The sequence below is a fragment of the Bos indicus genome, chromosome 4 (genome assembly GCF_029378745.1).
Source record: "Bos indicus isolate NIAB-ARS_2022 breed Sahiwal x Tharparkar chromosome 4, NIAB-ARS_B.indTharparkar_mat_pri_1.0, whole genome shotgun sequence".
NCBI lineage: Eukaryota > Metazoa > Chordata > Mammalia > Artiodactyla > Bovidae > Bos > Bos indicus.
The window spans coordinates 89,509,271-89,531,801 of record NC_091763.1 but is presented as its reverse complement, the minus strand read 5'-3'; the positions used below and the strand labels follow the sequence as shown (position 1 = coordinate 89,531,801).

Genomic DNA, 22,531 nt, shown 5'->3' with positions numbered 1-22,531 from the left:
CAGTCATGAGAAATTTTAATGTATTATCCATTAAAATTAGCAAATTAATATACTAGTTTTGTGATTTACATTTTTGATATCTATTGATTTGCTTCCTATTGCACCACTGATTGTGTTCATCATTAGGAAATATTAGCATGTAAAAACCATGTTTGTTTATATGCAAGTAAGTTGCCTGATTTTTTTTTTTCTTTTTAATTGTTCACTTTTAAAGAACACTTATGTTAAAAAGATGTGTCCTGATTTCATTATCTCAGAGACTAATTTGTGGTAGAAATATTTCTTTTGGCTAAACTAAAAATTGTTTAGTGACAAGGACTCAGTCTAAGGCACTGTAACAAAAGGGAAATGACCTCTTTGTGATTCCTGAGTATTCTGAGTTAGTTCAAAGATGTCATTTCATGTTTTTTCACTTTTATAACATTGATGTAAAGATAGCGATTAAAACCTTATCATTTTTAGTAGCACGGTTATGCTTCTCAGGCTGATTTCCTGTTTCTGGTTTCAGTAGACTGAGATAGGCACCCACTCTGATATATCAGAATATTTAGTCTCACTACTAAACTGTGTATTTCCCATTCTTGTTTGAATGGCTTCAGTATGCTCTTCTCAGAAATTTAGAACAATGTATATTAAATCTCATTTTCAACTTAGTCTAGTGAATGTTTATACAAACTAAAACAGCCTATTATATGTTTATCTTTCTTATCCTCTGTGTATTTGAATTGAGAGCCATTATGATTAATAAATCATTAAATATGAATCCTAGGCCACTTATTTTTCTCTTTGTGAAGTTCAATATTTCTGTTTTTACCAGTACTGATTAATTTATTCAGCACATATTTATTGACCACTGATTATGAACAGCAGCTTCCACCAGTCACTTGTATGAGACACCCATATGGATAAGACATTCTTCGTCCCAAGGATCTGACAGAGTTTTAAGGACAGTAAAAATATTAAGAAAGTTTATAAATAACACAGAATATAAAAAATATTAAAATGATGTATAGGAGAGTTTAGAAGAAGGAAGAATTATTTTTCCTTCTCCCTTCTTTGGGGTACAATCTAAGATAAACCTCACAGGGAAGAAACATTTACAGCCTAGATTTTCAAAGATAGTTAGGATCAGATATGTGCAGAAGAGAAAAATGCTATTTATTATTAGTGGGGGCTCAGAAAATTCCAAAAAGATATGTGGAAAAGCACTAGATATTTAAGAGAATATGATTTATGTAGTATTGAATGGCAGTATCTGGAGATAAAACAGGCAAATTCAGTTAAGATGAGATCACCCAGCCCCTTCAGTGCAATTTATATGTGTAAATTAAACACAAATTCATGTTTATAGGGCTTCCCGGGTGGCTCAGCAGTAAAGAATCTGTCTGCAATTCAGAAGATGTGGGTTTCATCCTGGGAGGATCTCCTGAAAGAGGGAATGGCAACCCGCTCCAGTATCTTGCCTGGAGAATCCTATGGACAGAGGAGATTGGTGTGTTACAGTCTATGGGTCGTAAAGAGTCTGACACGACTAAAGCGACTGAACACACGACACACACATTTATAATATAAATATATATATACATATTGGGGAGGGATAAATTGGGAGATTGGGATGGACATATACACATTACTGTATGTAAAATAGATAACTGTAAGGACCTACTGTATAGCACAGCACTACTCAGCACTCTCTAATGTGATATATGGCAAAATAGTCCAAAAAGAGGGGATATATGTATAACAGATTAACTTTGCTGTACACTTGAAACTAACACATTGTAAATCAACTATACTCCAATGAAAATTAAAAGTAAAATTAAAAAAAAAAGTATAATAAATTAGACATGTTATTTTTCCTTTCTTAGATTATTTTTGGTTATTTCCATTTTGTTGATTATATGCTAGAGGAAAAGTTGTAACTTTTTTGAGTTGTGTTGCTAATGTTAAAATAGAACACACTTGGAAAAAGTTTTATTATGAATACGGAGAAGGCAATGGCACCCCACTCCAGTACTCTTGCCTGGAAAATCCCATGGACGGAGAAGCCTGGTAGGCTGCAGTCCATGAGGTCGCGAAGAGTCGGACACGACTGAGCGACTTCACTTTTACTTTTCACTTTTCATGCATTGGAGAAGGAAATGGCAACCCACTCCTGTGTTCTTGCCTGGAGAATCCCAGGGACAGAGGAGCCTGGTGGGCTGCCGTCTATGGGGTCACACAGAGTTAAACACGAATGAAGCGACTTAGCAGTAGCAGTGTGTCCTGCTTTTAGTAATTTATCTCTTTATTTAAAATTTTTTGCCATTGTAAAAGAAATACTTGTTATTCTTTAAAAGTTTAGTTTACCCAGAAAAATAGAAAAATGTGCATCTCTACCCCTAACATTTTCATTTAGTATATATCTTTATGTTTAAGACATTTTAAAGTAAAATAGAAAATAACATGAGATAGGTTATTTTTTGCATTTTGAAGAGAATATAGAACTGACAAACCAGTGACTTCCCTAGTTCTGTTTATTTTCTTGTGTTAGTTTGATTAAACAACTTCACATCTTTGACTAAAATATTAAGTTTTCATTTAAATCAGAGTATACTGTTCTTAGGTACATTGGAAAAAATTTCATATTTTTTAGTTATAAAAGTAATTTATTCCTGAAGGAACCTTTAGAGCTCCCTAAAACAGGATAATGGGAAATCTTCAGTGGGAAGGAAAATTTTCTCCCATTTAACTATAGCATTAGCAGCACAGACACAATTATGTTTGCAGTCTCACCTGAAGAAAATAAGATGGAGAAATTTGCACAGCTAAAATATCTAGATAGAGCCAGAGATTTTAGAAAGACATTTTATGATCCTTCCTTTGATTCATGGATAGTTTATGGAGGGCCTACTTTGTGCCAAGCCCTCTAAATACAAAGCAGAATAAGACACCGCTTTGTCTTCAAGGTGCTCATGGCCCAGTTAATGGATCTAAATAGAGAATCCTGGGAATTGACACTATACTCTTGCAAATAAAAAATCAGTAATGCAGAAGACTTCTTTTTGGTAGAGATTAAAATTATTGAAGGAAATTGCCTAATGCTCAAGGATTTCTATATATCTTAAGGTTTTGGTGTTAAAATTAGAAGAGTAAGGTAAGAAAATATATACATATATTTTTATAATAGAGCAAGACAAAATTCATTAAATATGGATGTTCCACTATTTGGGAAATAAAACAGGGAGATTTAACTAAAAAACGAGATAGGAATAAATCTAGATTGACTTATTACTATTATAAACCTGAGTGGAAAGAAAATATCTTTGTTCTTATTAGTATATAAATGGAAGTTTCTTATTAATGTCTTCTACCTTGTATCTTTATACAGGTTTGTTTTATAACAGTATGGAGTTTTTGCACTAATGACATGTGCTTCTCCATGTAGTCTCTCTTGATTTAGTTTCATTTAATATCCATTCTTAGTACTGTTGGCTCATCACTATCTCTTCATTGTGTTTATTTATGTAAGTTTATGCACATAAAGTGAGATAAACATTCATTTTTGTTGCTCTATTTGATAAATAAAAATCTCTACGTGATTTAATTAGTGTTTTCCTGGTCCATTAAGAGAGGCATTGTACTTGTCTATGCCTACATTACGGATACCCATTTTTGTAGGAGATGGTATTCTAAATCTTAGAGTCAGAAAACATTAAGTTTAGGGAAACATGTTTTCCATTTTACAGAAATGATTTCCTCTTTTACATAGTAATAAAAATCAAAATCTATGTGGCTTTCAGAATTATGTTATATTGATGGTTTTAAATTATTTTATTCTATATAGGACACCATTGCAGTGGCTGGATTTGTTGTTTTGTCAGCATCTTCATCTCCAAGCAGAGATGGTAAACATTGCTTATTTTTGAAAGCATCTGAGAACTTCAAATCAACTGTTTATGTAAGTGTGCAACTTTTTTAGTCTAATCATTTTATGATTTTAATGAGCTAAAGTGATGGAATAGAAGTATTTCTGTACATCTGCAGATAAACTATTTTGTCTGACTGAATTATTATAATTAAATATTTTAAGTTTAGAAAATAGAAATCCTTTTCTTAGCTTTATGTTTAGAATGACGCCATTCTAAACATTAGAATGACGCCATTTCTAAACATGAGAATGACGTCATTTCTAAACATGAGAATGACGCCATTTCTAAACATGAGAATGACGTCATTTCTAAACATTAGAATGATGTCATTTCTAAACATAATATCCCTTAAAGATAAGTAATTTGTTAATGAAATTCTTAAAACTTCACAGGCACTTTAAACCTGATCCTATTCTTTGCAATTGTACTGTCATCCTCTTTTGATGGTCTGCTTGATTTTGCCTTAAATTAATCAGATGCCCCTTTTTAGATAAAACTGATTTCCTCCTGTTATTGTTGTTCAGTCGCTAAATCTTGTCCAACTCTTTGCGACCCTATGGACTGCAGCACTCCAGTCTCCTCCTTTCTCTAGTGTCTCCCAGAGTTTGCCCCCTTCTTTTGCCTTCAATCTTTCCCGGAATCAAGATCTTTTCCAATGAGTTTCCGGATCTTCACATCAGGTGATTACAGCTTCAGTATCAACTTTTCCAATGAATATTCAGGGTTGATTTCCTTTAGGATTACCTGGTTTGATGTCCTTGCTATCCAAGGGACTCTGGACAGTCTTCTCCAGCACCACAGTTCAAAATCATCAATTCTTTGGTGCTCAACCTTTTTTATGGTCTAATTCTCACATCCATATATGACTGCTGGTAAAACCATAGCTTTGACTGAACAGACCTCTGTTGGCAAAGTGATGTCTCTGCTTTTTAATACACTATCTAGGTTTGTCATAGCTTTCCTTCCAAGGAGCAAGCATCTTTTAATTTTGTGGCTACAGTCACCATCCGCAGTGATTTTGTAGCCCAAGAAAATAAGATCTGTCACTACTTCCACTTTTTCCCCTTCTATTAGATTGGTTCAAAAGTAATTGCAGTTTTGGACTGTGAATTTTAAATCATAATAACTAGACTCAAACACATCTTTATTAATCAAAATAGGAGTAATTACAATCAACATATTTTTGCCAATAAGAAATAAGTCTCTTTATTCCTGTAGCATAAAAATCTGTGCTTCAGGATTCGATGAACTCTTGGAAAGCATTTTCTGCTTCCTGCTCATTGTGGAAGCGTTTTCCTGCAAAAAATTGTTGAGATGCTTGAAGAAGTGGTAGTCAGTTGGATATGGCAGATGAGACAAAGCTTCATAGCTTTGTTTGTTGTTGAACCACAACATTGTGGAAGCGTTTTCCTGCAAAAAGTTGCCGAGATGCTTGAAGAAGTGGTAGTCAGTTGGATATGGCAGATGAGGCAAAGCTTCATAGCTTTGTTTTGTTTGTTGAACAAACAAAAGTTTGTTGGTGTTGGTGCAGTCAGGTATTGTGGAGAAGAATTGGAACCTTTCTGTTGAGCAGCGCTGGCTATAGGCTTTGCAGTTTTTCATGCATCTCATGGATTGGCTGAACATACTTCTCAGTTGTAATGGTTTTGCTGGGATTCAGAAAGCTGTAGTGGATCAGACCAGCAGCAGACCACCAGTGACCATGACCTTTTTTTGGTGCAAGTTTGGCTGTGGTAAGTGCTTTGGAGTTTCTTGGTCCAATCACAGAGCTGCTCATCACCGGTCGTCATATAAAATCCACTTTTCATTACACGTCACAAACCAGTTAAAACATGGTTCATTGTTATTTTGTCAAATAAGAGAAAATGACACTTCAAAACAATGATCTTTTTGATTTTTCATTCAGCTCATGAGGCACCCCTTATTGATCTTTTTCACCTTTCCAATTTACTTCAAAGGCCAAATGACTAGCATGAACCACATTGAGTTCTTTGACAACTTCTTGTGTAGTTATAAGAGGATCAGCTTCTATGATTGCTCTCAGTTGTCAACTTCTGACCACTAGCCTCTATGCTTCTCATCTTCAAGGCTCTTGTCTCCTTTGCAAAACTTATTGAACCACTGCTAACATATTGCACTGTATGTTAGCAGTTAGCAGTTCCTAGGCCAAATGTGTTGTTGATGATGAAAGTTGTCTCCTCTGTTTTGTGACCCATTTTGAACTCGAATAAAAAAGTTGCTTGAATTTTGCTTTTTGTTTAACATTATTTCTATATTCTAAAATAAATATAAATACCAAATTATAAGTCATTAGCAAAACCACAGTTAAAAATGCACATTAAAATGATGTATGACATAAACACATTTATTTAATAACGTATTCCAGTATCAAACAGCAAAATTCAGCAATGCAAAACTGCAATTACTTTTGCACCAACCTAATATTTGCCATCAAGTGATGGGACCAGATGCCATGATCTTAGTTTTTTGAATTTTGAGTTTCAGTCTAGCTTTTTCACTTTCCACTTTTATCCTTACCTAGCGGCAATGGCACCCCACTCCAGTTCTCTTGCCTGTAAAATCCCATGGATGGAGGAGCCTGGTAGGCTGCAGTCCATGGGGTCGCTAAGAGTCGGACACAACTGAGTGACTTCACTTTCACTTTTCACTTTCATGCATTGGAGAAGGAAATGGCAACCCACTCCAGTGTTCTTGCCTGGAGAATCCCAGGGATGGAGGAGCCTGGTGGGCTGCCATCTATGGGGTCACACAGAGTTGGACATGACTGAAGCGACTTAGCAGCAGCAGCAGGAGCAGGGCTTTAGTTTCTCTTTGCTTTCTGCCACTAGAGTGGTATCATCTGCATATCTGAGGTTGTTGATATTTCTCCTGGTTGATATTTCCTCCTGTTTCATTCTTTATGATCATCCTCTCCCTCTCTCTTTACCCCCCACCCCATACATACACACACACACACAAAGGTGTCCATCCTCTCCCTCTCTCTTCACCGCCCCCCCGCCCCCACTGCCACCGCCATACACACACACATACACACACACGCACAGTTGAAGACTACCTGTTTGGTCAAGGCTGTCAGGCAGAGAGGCAAAATTGGGTCAAGCCATGTGCCTGCAGGCCAGCATCTACCTGTTTTGTTGTATTCTGTTTATCTGAACAGGGCATTATATAGACCAGTGTGGTCGTATGATATTAAAATTAATGAATTTAAACTGAAGCTTAGCTTAGACAATTTTGTAACTGTCACTGTTCATTTGTAAGCTTTATGCCATTCTAGTGAACTTTAATATTTTAAATTAAGATTGTAGGTTTAATACAGTAAACATCTGTAATCACATTGCACATGTTTGGATACAAATAAATCCTCTTGTTTTTTTCAGGTTTATGTTAAATCTGTAAGAGATTGTTCTACAGAATCAATGTCTTTGGTAAGATGATGTTCATTTTAATTTAGAAATGTACACCCTCCCACAAACACATACCTATATATACATACAAATATGTATTCAGGCAACTTTATAGCTAGCTATAAAGTTTGAAATAGTATCAGTACAATGGGAAAACATAATCTCTGCTTTTTTAATACACAATGATATTACATTTTAGTTATATATTTGCATAATAATTAATATTTGGTTTGTCTATTACCTGGAATATTTGCATATATTTTTGCAAAAGTTATGTATATAAGAAAATTAAAGTGGAAAAAAAGTTTTATTGTGTGAAGACACTAGGATTTTTGCTACTTCTAAATCTTAAGCAGTCATTTCTTTTGCTTTTCATCAGCTTATGTTTAAAACTGATTATTATGCACTAAACTGTGATTTGATAAATTATGTAATTTTCAGTAAAGAAGTTTTTTACACTTGTGACATATTTTGCTTTTCTTTTACAATCATTTTTTCAATATTTTAAAAATATTGTTATCTCATAGCAATGAAAAGGTTCCCATTTTTTCAAGTAAACTACTTGTAGCTGAGTGAAACTAGAATGAAGGTAATATGTTGATAAAGTTTAATATAAAGTTTATGTTCTACCTGTTCTTAAACCTTTACTTTCTATTGGACAGAGTTCGTCAACTTTGTTTCTAGTTAACAGTAACTTCAGGGTATAGGCTTTAAATTCTGAATACTACCATAATAGTATAATATAAATTTGTTATTTAGGGAAACAATAACCAATAAGAGGATTATACTTTTTTAAAAATATCAATTAACTCTGATATTACTATTTTTAAAATTGTTATAAATAGGTCAAGTTCAAATATTTGATTCATCCATGCACCTGTAAATAAGGCAGAAGTAAATGAAAGCCTCTGAACTTAGGAAAAATGGTTTTTCAGGAAGCTCAGGTATTCTGAAATATTAGCATATAATTTAGCTGCTATACACACATATACATATGTTTTACTTACATTGAGAACCAAATTACTGTCAAGAAGTTTATTGCTAGTTGTGAATTAACAAGTATATTATTTGGAAGACCATAATGGTTAGGGTCTTTGAGCTGTGCTGGCCTTCCTCTTCATCTCTACATTAGGGAGATGTTTCTTAAGATAATTTATTTGATCCAGTTGTTTTGGGAGCTGAGCTCCTCTCAGGTCTTCCTGTCCTATATGCTGACCATTATTTTTCTTTCATTTTTTTTATCATGGTTTGATGAGATTTCTAAGCTAGCTCTGTCCTTCTTGTGTTTGACCTGAGCCTTCTTGAAAAAAACCAATTCATTTTGATTAGATTTAAAAAATTGTAACTGTTAGTATGATAGGTAACCTTATTTCAGTTGGGAGTGAGATTGGTGGGTGACAGAGCCAAGTGACTGAGCCCTTTTCAGGATTGTTTGACTAATAGTGTTTGTAATTTCCTCAGTTCTGTCTTGCCGCAGCAAAAATTTGAAGCAATGGACGGACAAGTGTTATTACAGCTCAGTGTTACTGCTTGGTTACAGCTCAGTTTTCTTTGGCAAACAAAGGAAAATACATCCTCGAGGCATGAGGGCGGGCCAACCCAAAAGAAGCACAGAGAAGAGAGAGAGAGTCTCAATTTTGGCTCCTCATTTTATTTGTTTTTCTTTTCTCCTCCCCCTGAACCTGCCCTATGTAAATTGGGCTAGCCAGGAGGGCTGTTTGTTTCACGTGAGGTTCTCACTCCACTCCTCAGGCCTTCCTTTGTTGTATTTTTCTGGGCTTTTTCCTTTCTTTCTCAGTTAGCCACCACCATTCTGGACTCTGTTTTCCTATTCTAACTACCTAACATTCCTCCCTCAAGAGACTCAAGATGGGAGGCCCAATTCTTTGGGGATAGGGGCGTTGAGGTCTCTCTGGCTACTTCCTGCTGAACTGGGATGGGGAGGGGCATTGGGCCTCCCCCTCTTGCTAGTCTCAAGCCTCAGAGTCCTTATAGCAGTGTCCATCTAAGGGTGAGTGATATTTTCAGTGGTCGGCTCTAGTTTTATGTATCCTTGTTGAACTGGCACTGAATGTTGTAGCTTGTTGACCTGGGCAGAGACAAAACGGGTTAGACAATTGATACTACATGGAGCAATCATAAGCACCATCAATATGGTGATAACAATGATTAATACGGGTATTAGCCAACTCCAAATTTCCCATCACCAGGAGAAGGATCCCCCAAAGAGAGATTGTAGCGACCCCTAGAATTCTCCTGCTCATTCTTTGAGATCCTGTAGGATCTGAATTTTTTTTTTGAGGACTGTAAGACTTTCTTTAACTTCAGTTCAGTTCACTCGCTCAGTCGTGTCCGACTCTTTGCGACCTCATGAATCACGGCACGCCAGGCCTCCCTGTCCATCACCAACTCCCAGAGTTCACTCAAACACATGTCCATCGAGTCAGTGATGCCATCATCATCTGTCGACCCCTTCTCCTCCTGCCCCTAATCCCTTCCAGCATCAGGGACTTTCCAATGAGTCAACTCTTCACATGAGGTGGCCGAAGTATTGGAGTTTCAGCCTCAGCCTCAGTCCTTCCAGTGAACATCCAAAACTGATCTCCTTTAGGATGGACTGGTTGGATCTCCTTGCAGTCCAAGGACTCTCAAGAGTCTCCCCCAACACCACAGTTCAAAAGCATCAATTCTTTGGTGCTCAGCTTTCTTCACAGTCCAATTCTCACATCCGTACATGACCACTGGAAAAACCATAGCCTTGACTAGATGGACCTTTGTTGGCAAAGTAATATCTCTTCTTCTCAATATACTATCTAGGTTGGTCATAACTTTGCTTCCAAGGAGTAAGCGTCTTTTAATTTCATGGTTACAATCACCATCTGCAGTGATTTTGGACTCCAAAAACATAAAGTCTGACACTATTCCCACTGTTTCCCATCTATTCCCCATCACTATAAAGTGATGGGACCAGATGCCATGATCTTAGTTTTCTGAATGTTGAGCTTTAAGCCAACTTTTTCACTCTCCACTTTCACTTTCATCAAGAGGCTTTTTAGTTCCTCTTCACTTTCTGCCATAAAGGTGGTATCATCTGCATATCTGAGGTTATTGATATTTCTCCCAGCAATCTTGATTCCAGCTTATGCTTATTCCAGCCCAGCGTTTTCTCATGATGTACTCTGCATAGAAGTTAAATAAGCAGGGTGACAATATGCAGCCTTGACGTACTTCTTTTCCTATTTGGAACCAGTCTGTTGTTCCATGTCCAGTTCTAACTGTTGCTTCCTGATCTGCATATAGGTTTCTCAAGAGGCAGGTCAGCTGGTCTGGTATTCCCATCTCTTTCAGAATTTTCCACAGTTTATTGTGATCCACACAGTCAAAGGCTTTGGCATAGTCAATAAAGCAGAAATAGATGTTTTTCTGGAACTCTCTTGCTTTTTCAATGATCCAGCAGATGTTGGCAATTTGATCTCTGGTTGCTCTGCCTTTTCTAAAACCAGCTTGAGCATCTGGAAGTTCATGGTTCATGCATTGCTGAAGCCTGGCTTGGAGAATTTTGAGCATTACTTTATTATCTTACCTGGAGGTATTTACCCAGAAACAACATGTCTCATTCAAGATGACTCAAGCCCCTCCTTGTTCAGGGATCAGGAGATCTATCTCATGTCTATTTTGGAGTACAGCCCCTGCCAAGCTGTGTTTGGTCTTTAGAACTGTTCTGAGAAACCTTATCCCCGGAAACTTAATTTTGGGGGTGTTCATTGGTATGACACTCATCTGTAGTCCTGAATAGGTGTCTGAGATCTCCCAGGGGCTCACAGGTATATTGAGTGTCCTCTTCTGTTTTTTTCCACGGCTTGACTCATGAGTAGTGAATCCAGCAGTCCTGTCTGAGTACCTTGACTGCTGCTGGGGTAGAAAGTATTACAGCGTAGGGGCCCTTCCATGTGGGCTGGAGTTGAGCTTTTCGGACCCATCTTTGCAGACTTTAATCAGGACTTGAGTCCCTGGAGCATATAATGGTAGCTGTTTAGAATCTTTTGGGCCCTAGTTGACACCCCACAAGTGTATATCTTGTTGGAAGTACACAATGGCCATGGTATAAAACTGGAAGGTCTGAGCCTCTGAACCTAGGAAGAGGTGACTGACATAAACAAAAGGTCTCCCATATAGCATCTCATGAGGACTAAGACCAACCTGTTCCTTAGGGGCATTACAGATGTGGAGGAGAGCTATTGGTAAAGCCGCCTTCCATCCCAGGGAGGTCTCCTAGGTTATTGTTTTATTGCTGATTTTAAGAAATGGTTTGCCTAACCCCTGTAAATCACTTCCCCTTTTATTTCCAAACTTATGTACAGTTATTTCATATATTTTCTTCTTTTATTACCATTTTAATGTCTTTGTATCATTTATATTCAAATTTGTCTTTATTTAGGCCTTAGTAAAATCTTCATAGCAGTATAAGAAAAACAAATATATGCCATAAGTTTTGAAGTGATTCTAGTTAAGGTTAAAAACTAGAACTAAAATCTCTTAAACTGCTTTTTTTTTTGAAGTTGTATACAGATTGCAACATTAATAATCAAAGATATTTATAAGAAAAACTAGTTTATACGGTAACCTTCATAAGCTGTGCATTTCCCTTTTTTTAAGCCATCTCTTTTTAGACACAAAGAAATAGATGCAGATCAATTTATTAACTTACAAATTGATCATAACATGATTCTAAAATCTAAATAAATACTTAATAATATTGATATATTCACTGTCTTTCTTTAGGCTCCAGCCACACATTATGTATATACACCCCTGAATCAACTTAAAGGTGGCATGATTGTGAATGTCTATGGTGTCGTGAAGTTCTTTAAACCTCCGTACTTAAGCAGAGGAACTGGTAGGTATTGGGTGAAGATTTTAATGGACTGAATCTGCTTTATTGGTTTCAACACAGCTCCTTCAGTACTCTAAGCCTAACAGGCTCAATTCTGATTTGTCATTGTCAAACAATACTGATGCAGATTTTTTTTGCCAGTTTTATTTATAAAATATGTGTTGTCTTTAGGTTCTAAAGAATAAACAAATTAAAAGGATGCTAAACAGTAACATGACAGATATGAAAGTATATATGAAAGAATAAGATAGAAAAAGTAAATATATAGCCAATTACAGAATACTGTAATACTGTAATGATGATTTGTAAATCATTTTAATTCTGGTATAGAAGTTAAATAACAAATGTATAAAAAAGGACCACCTGTAAATACATGTTAGTGGGTACACAATATAAAAGGATAACATTGTAATGTTGTAATGTCAATGATATAGAGTATGTGTTGGGAAGAGTAAAAGTGTAGCGTTTTTATGTGTGATAGTTTATTTTTTATCAGCTTGAGACAGTTTTAACTGTAAAATGTCTTATGTAAATTTTGTGTTAACCAAAAAGAAAATATCTATGGATGGGACTCAAAAGAAAATGGGAAAGGAATCAGACCTTATCTAATGACAAAAAAAAAAAAAATCAATGAAATACAAAGGAAGATCATAAGAGGAAACAGGGATCAAAAGAGCTACAAGTCAGAAAAGAATTAGCAAAATGGCAAGAGTAAGTTCTTCTTTAAATGTAAAAGGGTTAAACGCCCTATTCAAAAGACTTGGGTTGTTTTTAAAGTTAATTGAAAAGATATAACCTATTCTTAGCAGTGGCCACAGGACTGGAAAAGGTCAGTTTTCATTCCAATCCCAAAGAAAGGCAATGCCAAAGAGTGCTCAAACTAACACACAATTGCACTCATCTCACACTCTAGTAAAGTAATGCTCAAATTCTCCAAGCCAGGCTTCAGCAATGCATGAACCATGAACTTCCAGATGTTCAAGCTGGTGTTAGAAAAGGCAGAGCAACCAGAGATCAAATTGCCAACATCCGCTAGATCATCGAAAAAGCAAGAGAGTTCCAGAAAAACATCTATTTCTGCTTTATTGACTATGCCAAAGCCTTCGACTGTGTGGATCACAATAATCTGTGGAAAATTCTGAAAGAGATGGGAATACCAGACCACCTGACCTGCCTCTTGAGAAGCCTATATGCAGATCAGGAAGCAACAGTTAGGACTGGACATGGAACAACAGAGTGGTTCCAAATAGGAAAAGGAGTACGTCAAGGCTGTACATTGTCACCCTGCTTATTTAACTTATATGCAGAGTACACCATGAGAAACACTGGGCTGAAATAAGCACAAGCTGGAATCAAGATTGCTGGGAGAAATATCAATAACCTCAGATATGCAGATGACACCACCCTTATGGCAGAAAGCAAAGAAGAACTAAAGAGCCTCTTGATGAAAGTGAAAGAGGAGAGTGAAAATGTTGGCATAAAGCTCAACATTCAGAAAACGAAGATCATGGCATCTGGTCCCATCACTTCATGGGAAATAGATGGGGAAACAGTGGAAACAGTGTCAGACTTTATTTTTTTGGACTCCAAAATCACTGCAGATGGTGATTGTAGCCATGAAATTAAAAGACGCTTATTCCTTGGAAGGAAAGTTATGACCAACCTAGACAGCATATTAAAAAAGCAGAGACATTACTTTGCCAACAAAAGTCTGTCTAATCAAGGCTATGGTTTTTCCAGTGGTCATGTATGGGTGTGAGAGTTGGACTGTGAAGAAAGCTGAGCACCAAAGAATTGATGCTTTTGAACTGTGGTGTTGGAGAAGACTCTTAAGAGTCCTTTGAACTGCAAGGAGATCCAACCAGTCCATCCTAAAGATCAGTCCTGGGTGTTCATTGGAAGGACTGATGTTGAAGCTGAAACTCCAGTGCTTTGGCTACCTGATGCAAAGAGCTGACTCATTTGATAAAAACCGTAATGCTGGGAAAGATTGAGGGCAGGAAGAGAAGGGGACAACAGAGGATGAGATGGTTGGATGGCATCACCGACTCAATGGATATGGGTTTGAGTGGAATCCAGGAGTTAGTGATGGACAGGGAGGCCTGGCGTGCTGCGGTTCATGGGGTCGCAAAGAATCAAACACAACTGAGGAACTGAACTGAACTGAATCTATTCTATATAAAAGTGCAAACTTTTAAACAGACTAATGTAAAATAATGTGTTCAAAAAGCCTGAATTTCAGTTTTCTGAGAGTTAATGTATTTAACAGACAGTGCACTTTCATCTTGGTTTAATTCAGTTCAGCATTAAATTTCACATTTATTACTGTTAAGTCTAATTTTAAACAACAGTTTGTAAAACGCATCATTGTTTTATGTGTTATTAATAAAAGCTATACTTTACTGTCAGTTTTAAGATGTAGCCATATTTTAAGATGTAAAAATATGAAACGGGTAGTAGTAAGGAAACATTTTCTTTATATACTGTGTGTCTGCTAACTGCTGTGGCTCAAGCTGAGAACACTAAGATGTTCCTAGTGAGTTAATATTCTTTAAAGATTTAATTTATTAAATTGTTGTTCAGTCACTAAGTTGTATCTGACTCTTTTGTGACTCCATGGACTGTGGTCTGCCAGGCTCCTCTGTTCATGGGATTTCCTAGGTGAGAATACTGGGGTGGGTTTCCATTTCCTCCTCAGGGGACCTTCCTGACCCAAGGATCGAACCCATGTCTCCTGCATTGTAGACAGATTCTTTACTGAGCTACCTGGGAAGCCCTAATTAAATTACATATGTAAATTTTATTATGAAATGGCCTCTAAGTTTACTCCTTGCTTTGTTGGATGGAGGAAAATTTTATTTTCATGTGGTCCGAATATTTTGTTAATGTGTAGGTACAACTTAGTTTATGTGAAAATGATTATGTGAAGCCTATTAAATCTACAGATAAGAAGCTTTGAAATAGAAGGTAACTAAATTTGAAGAGCCCAAAGGGATGTTTTATTGAAAACCCTGATTTCTGTTGTTTTAGCAGGAGGGGAAAAAAACCCTAAGGTTGAAGCAGAGAAATTTTTGTTTGAATTTCTCAAATATTTTCATTCAACTTTACCTTTTTACAAAGTACATTCCATACCCCATCATACCATTCAAAATACACATACATACTTTCACTTTTGTAGTTTCTTCTCATTGAATTTTCCCCCCTGAATTTTACATTGCTCATTCTGAGAATTCTGTTACTGTGATCCTCTTCTGATGGTGAGTGTTATCCCGCTGGCTTTCATTGGCCTGCCAAATGTAGGAATAAGCGACATATTGGTAATAATGTTCCTCTAACTTGGTACAAGATATAATTTAAAAATTTTTTTGCACTTGGTGTGTTGCAATTGCTTATCATTAAAAGTTTACAGTAAATTAATCAGCAAGTATATTATGTTAAAAAATAACATGAAATGAAATTAGAAAATAAAAAGTTAGCTGTTTTTAAAACAGCTGTGATGACTCAACATTAATTTTATATAGCATAATCATTTTCTTCTGACAGTGTTATTAATTCACGTGTATATAATGAAAGCACTGGGAAACTATATAATAATATGTTTATTATATATTCTATGCATCTTATATGTCTCTCGGATATCCAGTCCCTATATTTCTGTTTCTTCTGAGATACTAAGTTAAAATGAATGTCATCAATTTTTTCTGAATATATTCATTGAAACTCTAAAATATGTCTGAAGATATAGGGCGATATCTTTACAAGCAAGATAATAGCAAGATAGTAGCATTTGCAGACTATCTGTCTTTTCATTTTAGTTACACTTACATTTTTATTTCTGTTTGATAGAGTTCATCCTTCAACATGCTGCAGGAGAGTCAGACAGAAAGCTCTGATTTTTGTGTTCAGGAAAGGATCACCTTCATTAGTATTACCACTGAGAAGTACTAGAATAAATGTACAGGAATAACCCACAGCTGTGCCTCTTTTGTATGATATAAAGCAACCTTATTTCACAAATACATGGCTACAACCTAAATATTACATCTTAATGTACAAAATAGTTATGTGGAGGAAAGTTACTTTTATGCAACTCAAACTTAGGTAGGTGGAAAAAAATTCTATATCATCAGCCAGAATTTTTCATTAAAATTCACTTTATAAATGTTCAATTCAGTGCATTAGAGGCAATTTGGTGCAATTTTGCATCCTTACTACTTGGCTGGAGCTTTTCTTGAAGACTTTCCTCCTCTGTGATAATGATTACACATGACCTGTGGCACATTGCCATCTTGTTTTAAAGCATTGCACAAGCTTTATTTCCTAAGCTTTGTATTCAGTCTCAGGGCAGTTGCAGCTTTTGCAGAAGTCTTATCAATCCTGTGTTAAAAGGACTACAGATACTCAGTCTCTTACTCATTTGTGATAAGATGTCATGAAAACCAAGAATATATCAGGGATAATGAGAACAACATGTATTAAAAGATCATTGTATCATCAAAATTGATTTTGATAATCACTCATTGGGGTACATAATATGGCCTCTTTCATGTAGGAAGACAAGGTAATTGTCACCTTCTTGGGATTTTGAGATTTGTAGCAGTTAGCTCCTGTGAAAGCCTTACAGTTACTTTCACTTTACAGAGCTGGATTTAGAGAGCTAGGTATGCGGTGTTTCATCTTGTACAGATAACATTGGGCATATTTTCTTAGATAACACGTGTAAAGGAATTTATTTTTAGCTTTGTCTCAGATTTTAAGAAATAGCTTAATACTTACTTTAAACTTGAGACACCTTTACGCTGTTCTTATTGTCTGTTCTTACTAAGTAAGGTGGATGGAGGCAGGCCATAAATCATTTCCATCCAGACCTGTTAACAGTGTATAGTGATGCTTACTTGGTTAGTATAATCCCCGCTCACAGAGCAAATGGGATGAGTAGGGAGAACTCTTGTTTGTGCTTATTCTTCCTAATATTTGAGCCCAGAGGAAGGGAGAGAATAGTCAGAGTATTCATATCATCTGTTTTTATTGTTTACCTCTCCTTTTTCCATTCTCTCTCCACCTTTGAGGCCCTAGAGGTCTCAGCCTTTTTGTGCCGTGTGGTATGGCCCATCACCTATGGCTTGCAAGCTTTCCTCAGGAATGCTTTATGTTGTGAAATTATTTTCATACCTCACCTTCCATCAAAAATTCTCAATATCAGAAAAAAACATCTTGGTTAAACTGACCAGTTTTGGATGTTACAGTGTTTCTAGAAGTGGACTTCTTGTATTCGATTTCTTAGAAAAAGGACACCTGTTGCAGCTCCTTCCTGAGCAGTATAATCAAATTACTAACATTGTATCTACAACATTGGATTTCTGAGAGCTCCTATCTATTTTACTTACTTCTGGTTTTTAGGTTAGAGTACTAGGATATAGAACCCCAGGACTTTATCTTTTCCTGTTTTGTTAAATGTTCTAGCTAACTCTGGATTACTAGTTTTGGTTTTGTAAAAATGCTATTTTCACTTATGAAAATGTCTTAACCACTTTTGTATTAATGTCATGTCGCATAATTTTTTGAATATTTTTGTTTTGCATGAGTAATATTGGTTGCCTATTAATGATGATATAGCTAGTATCTTTTAATTTCACAAAGTATAATAATAAATTCCCACATTTTCTACATTTAAATGATTGAAAAAGCATTTATTAAATACTGAATGATTAATGACTCTTTGTTACTCCATATAATCCAGGAGCTTTTCTGATTCATCAAAGATGAAAACATCAGGTGTAACATAAATTGTGTGTAATATTTTATTATATTTTTAATTTTTTACAATTGATAATGCATCTTTAGACATTTGACTGTTTTGTAGTCTTCAACCTTTATGTTATGAAAGTATGATGACAGCTATGTAGAACCTGCTCTAGAAAAATACATATACATGTGTAAAGACTTAAACATACAATATCAAAGATTCATTCCCTGCTTCCTTTGAGCTTCAGATTGGAAACTCCTGATCTGTGATATGTTTAGACTCACTTATCTGAATATTCAGTTAATATCAAAGCTACAGCATATGTATTGGTTTAATATATGGCATTTAAAACAAAATAAATATATAGGTTTTTTTTTTTCAGTTCACTCGTTTGCATTTATTCAACAAACATTGACAACTTTCTATGTGCCAGGTGTTATATTAGACATGAGACATTCAAAGATTTATGTAATTGTTTTCCACCCTCAAAAAATTAAAATTTACAGTTTATACAGATAATCATTACAATACAATAATTATAATTATTCACGATTTCACTTTGGTTTTAGTCTTTCCCCAATTTGTAAAATTCTAGTTGTCTATTTTATTGTTGAAAATGGGCAGAATCGTCATTGTGAAACATACTAAACTTTTTGAATGTGTATTTTAAAGCTGAATAGTGGATTTACCTTTTCTATGAGATGAAGGTTGTGGGCAGGCATGGAGTTTTCCATTTCTTTCGAGCTAAAGCATTATGTCTAGTTGAGTGAGTTGAGACTTCTCAATTGCTTGGCTATCTTACTTTCATGATGGGAGGGCAGCCAGAGCACGGCTAGTCATCACTTATCTCTTTAAGCATTTGGAAAGAAGAGCTAAGCCTCTCTTCACTGTTTTCAGGCTATTCTGTCCATGCCAGTAGGAAATATTTAGGTTTCCACTTGGAGAGTGAAGGTGAAGAAAGAACTTTCTTATTCTGTCACTGAACCTTTGTATGGATTGCTTTCTTATATTCAAGATGACTTCTTTGAGGTTTGTGGCATCGCCTCTTTCCTGTCCATATCCTAGGAATATGTCTCTCAGAACCTTTTCCTCTAAAAAATTATTAGCCCACTTACTATGTTTCATGAGTTTATAGTTTTAATTATTTCAGTGAATAAAAATATCAGTGTTTTCTCATTCTTTCATGAAACTTGTGGTACATTCTTTTATTCATTCAATTAGAAAATGTCTTTGCTAGCTTGCGTAGCATTATACTATAGTTAGTTGTTGTCTAAAGACGGAGACTAATAGGTTGTTGTCCATAGATAAAATAACTCTCAGAGAGTTTATAAGTGAGAGAGATCCAAAGGTAATCAGCTAGTTAATAAAAGGCACAGTTGTATTATGCTGCGATTAAAGGAATAAACAAGGTGCTTTTAGAGTGGGAATGCAGAGATAAATGCTAACGGAGAAAAGTTTCTAGGAGATGTAGCCCTTTGAGCTGAACTTTAAAGGATATTGGATTTTGATAGAAGAGGAAGAAGAGGTAACATTCCAGACTTTGAAAATAGCAGCAACAGTTGTCAGCTTTATAATGAAAATGTGTACTTAGTGCTGAAACAGTCGACTTAAATATAATTTGAAGCAATAGAATGTCAGCAGTATATTGATGCATACTTTTATGCTCTTGTAGCGGGCTTTTTTAGGGATTGTTATTAAGGACCTATGATACACTGTGTGATACACTCCTTGTTTATATTCTTGAATAAAATTAAAAAAAATTTTGTATTTAATTTATGGTTTTCATATGTGGTAAAACTGGCTGGTTCAGATTGTATTGGTTATATATACAGTCAACATCTTTATATGCTAGAACTGTCATGTATCAATCATTGGCAGTTGGTCTTTGCAAGGTTATTCAGAATTATTACAAATATATTTTAAGTGGACTTCCCTATAGCTCAGATGGTAAAGAATCTGCCTGCAATACAACAGACCCAGGTTTGATCCTTGGGTCAGGAAGATCCCGTGGAGAAGGAAATGGCAACCCACTCCATATTCTTGCCTGGAGAATCCCATGGACAGAGGAGTCTGGTGGGATGCAGTCCATGGGGTCACAAAGAGTCGGACACAACTAAGGGACTAACACACACTCATATTTTAAGTGGCTGTCAATGCAATACTTCATTATATTATATAATATATAATGTATTATATTATATATCCATCATAGGTCTAATGGATTCTATTAATATTGGGCTCACAAAAATTACTTCTAAGTTACAAAAAACTTTGATTTCTATCTGCATTTTTAAGACTTTCTTCTACTTCAGTATATTACTTTCCCTCCCAACTTCACATACATCAGTTAAGAAAATAAAAATATATTCTCTTTTGTATTTTTCAGTTTGGTTGTCCTTTTTCAGTGATTTCTGGCAGCTTCTTATTCTTTTTCATCATATATGTTATAGATGATTTCCCCAGCATTTTAGTTTTGTGCTGATAGTTTTTGAAATATAAATGTTTATAGTGCTTGTGGAGTCATAATTTGTTTGTTTGGAGAGTCTTACCCATAGAAGATCTGCAAAAAGATTTTTTTCTTTAAAATTATTTTATAATTTTTAAAACTGGATGTATTGCCTCGAATTTTATTTTGTATGTAGTGTGCAATGATCTCACTTTTTGTTGATAACTGTCTTGTTTCAAAATCATCTATTAAATATTATGATGTGTGTAAGTCATGTATATTATCTGTACCTCCATATAAGGATCTGTGGAAGAACAGCTAACAGAGAGCTTGGGGTGAATTCTCTTCTCCCAGTGTATGATCTGCAATAGGTCTCCTCAAAAAAGAGGACTATTCAGATGTTGCCCAATTTTTAATCATTAGGCAGAGTATTTACTACAGTCTCTACATGAGTTTTTTATGCCACTGCGCTCCTCATCTTCAAGGCTTTTGTCTCCTTTGCAAAACTCCTTGAACCACCACTGCACTGTATGTTCATTAGCAGTTCCTAGGCCACATGTGTTGTTGTCGTTGCCAGTTGTCTCCACTGCTTTACAACCCATTTGAACTTGAATAAGAAAATTACTCAAATTTGCTTTTTGTCTAACATCATTTCCATAGTCTAAAATAAATATGCAATAAGCAGCAAGTAATAAGTCAACCCAGTCAGTCCTACATGAAAGCAACCCTAAATACTCATTGGAAGGACTGATGCTGAAGCTGAAGCTCCAATACTTTGACTACCTGATGAGAAGAGCTGACTCATTGGAAAAGACCCTGATGCTGGGAAAGATTGAGGGCAGGAAGAGAAGAGGGCAACAAAGGATAAGAGGGTTAGATAGCATCACTGACTCAATGTACATGAATTTGAGCAAACTCTGGGGGATGGTGAGGGATAAGGAAGCCTGGCATGCTGTAGTCCATGGGGTCGGAAAGAGTTGGACATGAGTTAGCAACTGAACAACAATAGTAAGTCAGCAAAAAAAACATAAAGGGAGAAATGTGCATTAAAATGATGTATAATATATAACCATATTTATTTAAAAATGTATTCCAGTATCAAACAACAAAATTTAGTAAAGTAAAACTGTGATTACTTTTGCACCAAACTAATATTTTTATGCCTTTATGTTCACTTCATATAGAGAGCCTCACTTTGCTTCTGGCTTCTTTCACTTAGCATAATGATCTTAAGGCTCCATGTTATAGCATGTATTAGTAGTTTATTCCTTTTTATTGATGAATATCAATATACTTTTATAGTTATTTTAAAAGTCATTCTTTTTATTTTATCTACCTTATTTTAAGCACAAACTCTGGAAAGATAAAGAACACTGCTAGTTTTAATATAAATCCTTAAACCTAGTATACTATCTATGACCTGTGGTTGCTTAATACCTAGAGTAAAACATAAGAGGAAAATGCCCCCAGGTGTAATTCTAGAATAACATTTATAAACTTGTCGAGTGTCTGTCTACCTACCTACTTACTTTCCTGTCTAATCTGTGTGTATGTGCACACATGTATTTTGAACCTGTATCTCTATCACACTGTTCATGCTTTCTTCTCTTCCTGCTTCCCATGGTCTTTTCCAATATTATAAAAACATGAGTGGAAATTATAACTTCATACCAGCATGGTTAAAGAGTGCTGTTATGTATTATATAGAAAGTATCCTTGTAAACAGATAAGGTTGTAGCATACAGTATCACCTGAGTTCAGTGATTTGCCTTCATGGCTTTTACTTTAGTGATTCAATAATAAACTTTCATACAAATAGAAAACTGTTGGGGAAATACTGATTGGTTTAAAAGCAATGCTGCTCTAGTATTGATAATAGATAAAAGATGGTAAAGCAACTTTCATGGAGGAATTTTTTGTGGATTATATAATTTATGCATGCATGCATGCTTCTTTGATTAAAGACCTTGCTTAGATGAACTACCAGCTTTTCCTTATAATATAACTCCAAGGCAATTTACACTTAATCATACTGAGGAAATTAGGTGAATTGCTTAAGATTGCAGACTATAGGGCTTAATTTATCATTTGTTACCTTTTCTAGACTTA

The 22,531-nt window shown here is 35.5% G+C and overlaps 1 protein-coding gene across 12 annotated transcripts in view; it reads left to right on the top strand.

The window, feature by feature from the left end:
- The window catches only part of POT1 (protection of telomeres 1), a 104,935-nt gene that overhangs the window by 22,820 nt on the left and 59,584 nt on the right, over positions 1 to 22,531 (top strand). For 9 of the 12 annotated variants that reach the window (XM_070788092.1, XM_070788090.1, XM_070788087.1 and 6 more), the window contains 4 exons: positions 1,352 to 1,492; positions 3,827 to 3,940; positions 7,310 to 7,357; positions 12,119 to 12,233. In XM_070788092.1, the coding sequence (XP_070644193.1) occupies positions 1,352 to 1,492; positions 3,827 to 3,940; positions 7,310 to 7,357; positions 12,119 to 12,233 (418 nt within the window). The remainder of the gene's footprint in view (positions 1 to 1,351; positions 1,493 to 3,826; positions 3,941 to 7,309; positions 7,358 to 12,118; positions 12,234 to 22,531) is intronic. The other 3 variants (XM_070788094.1, XM_070788093.1, XM_070788097.1) reach the window with 1 other exon arrangement.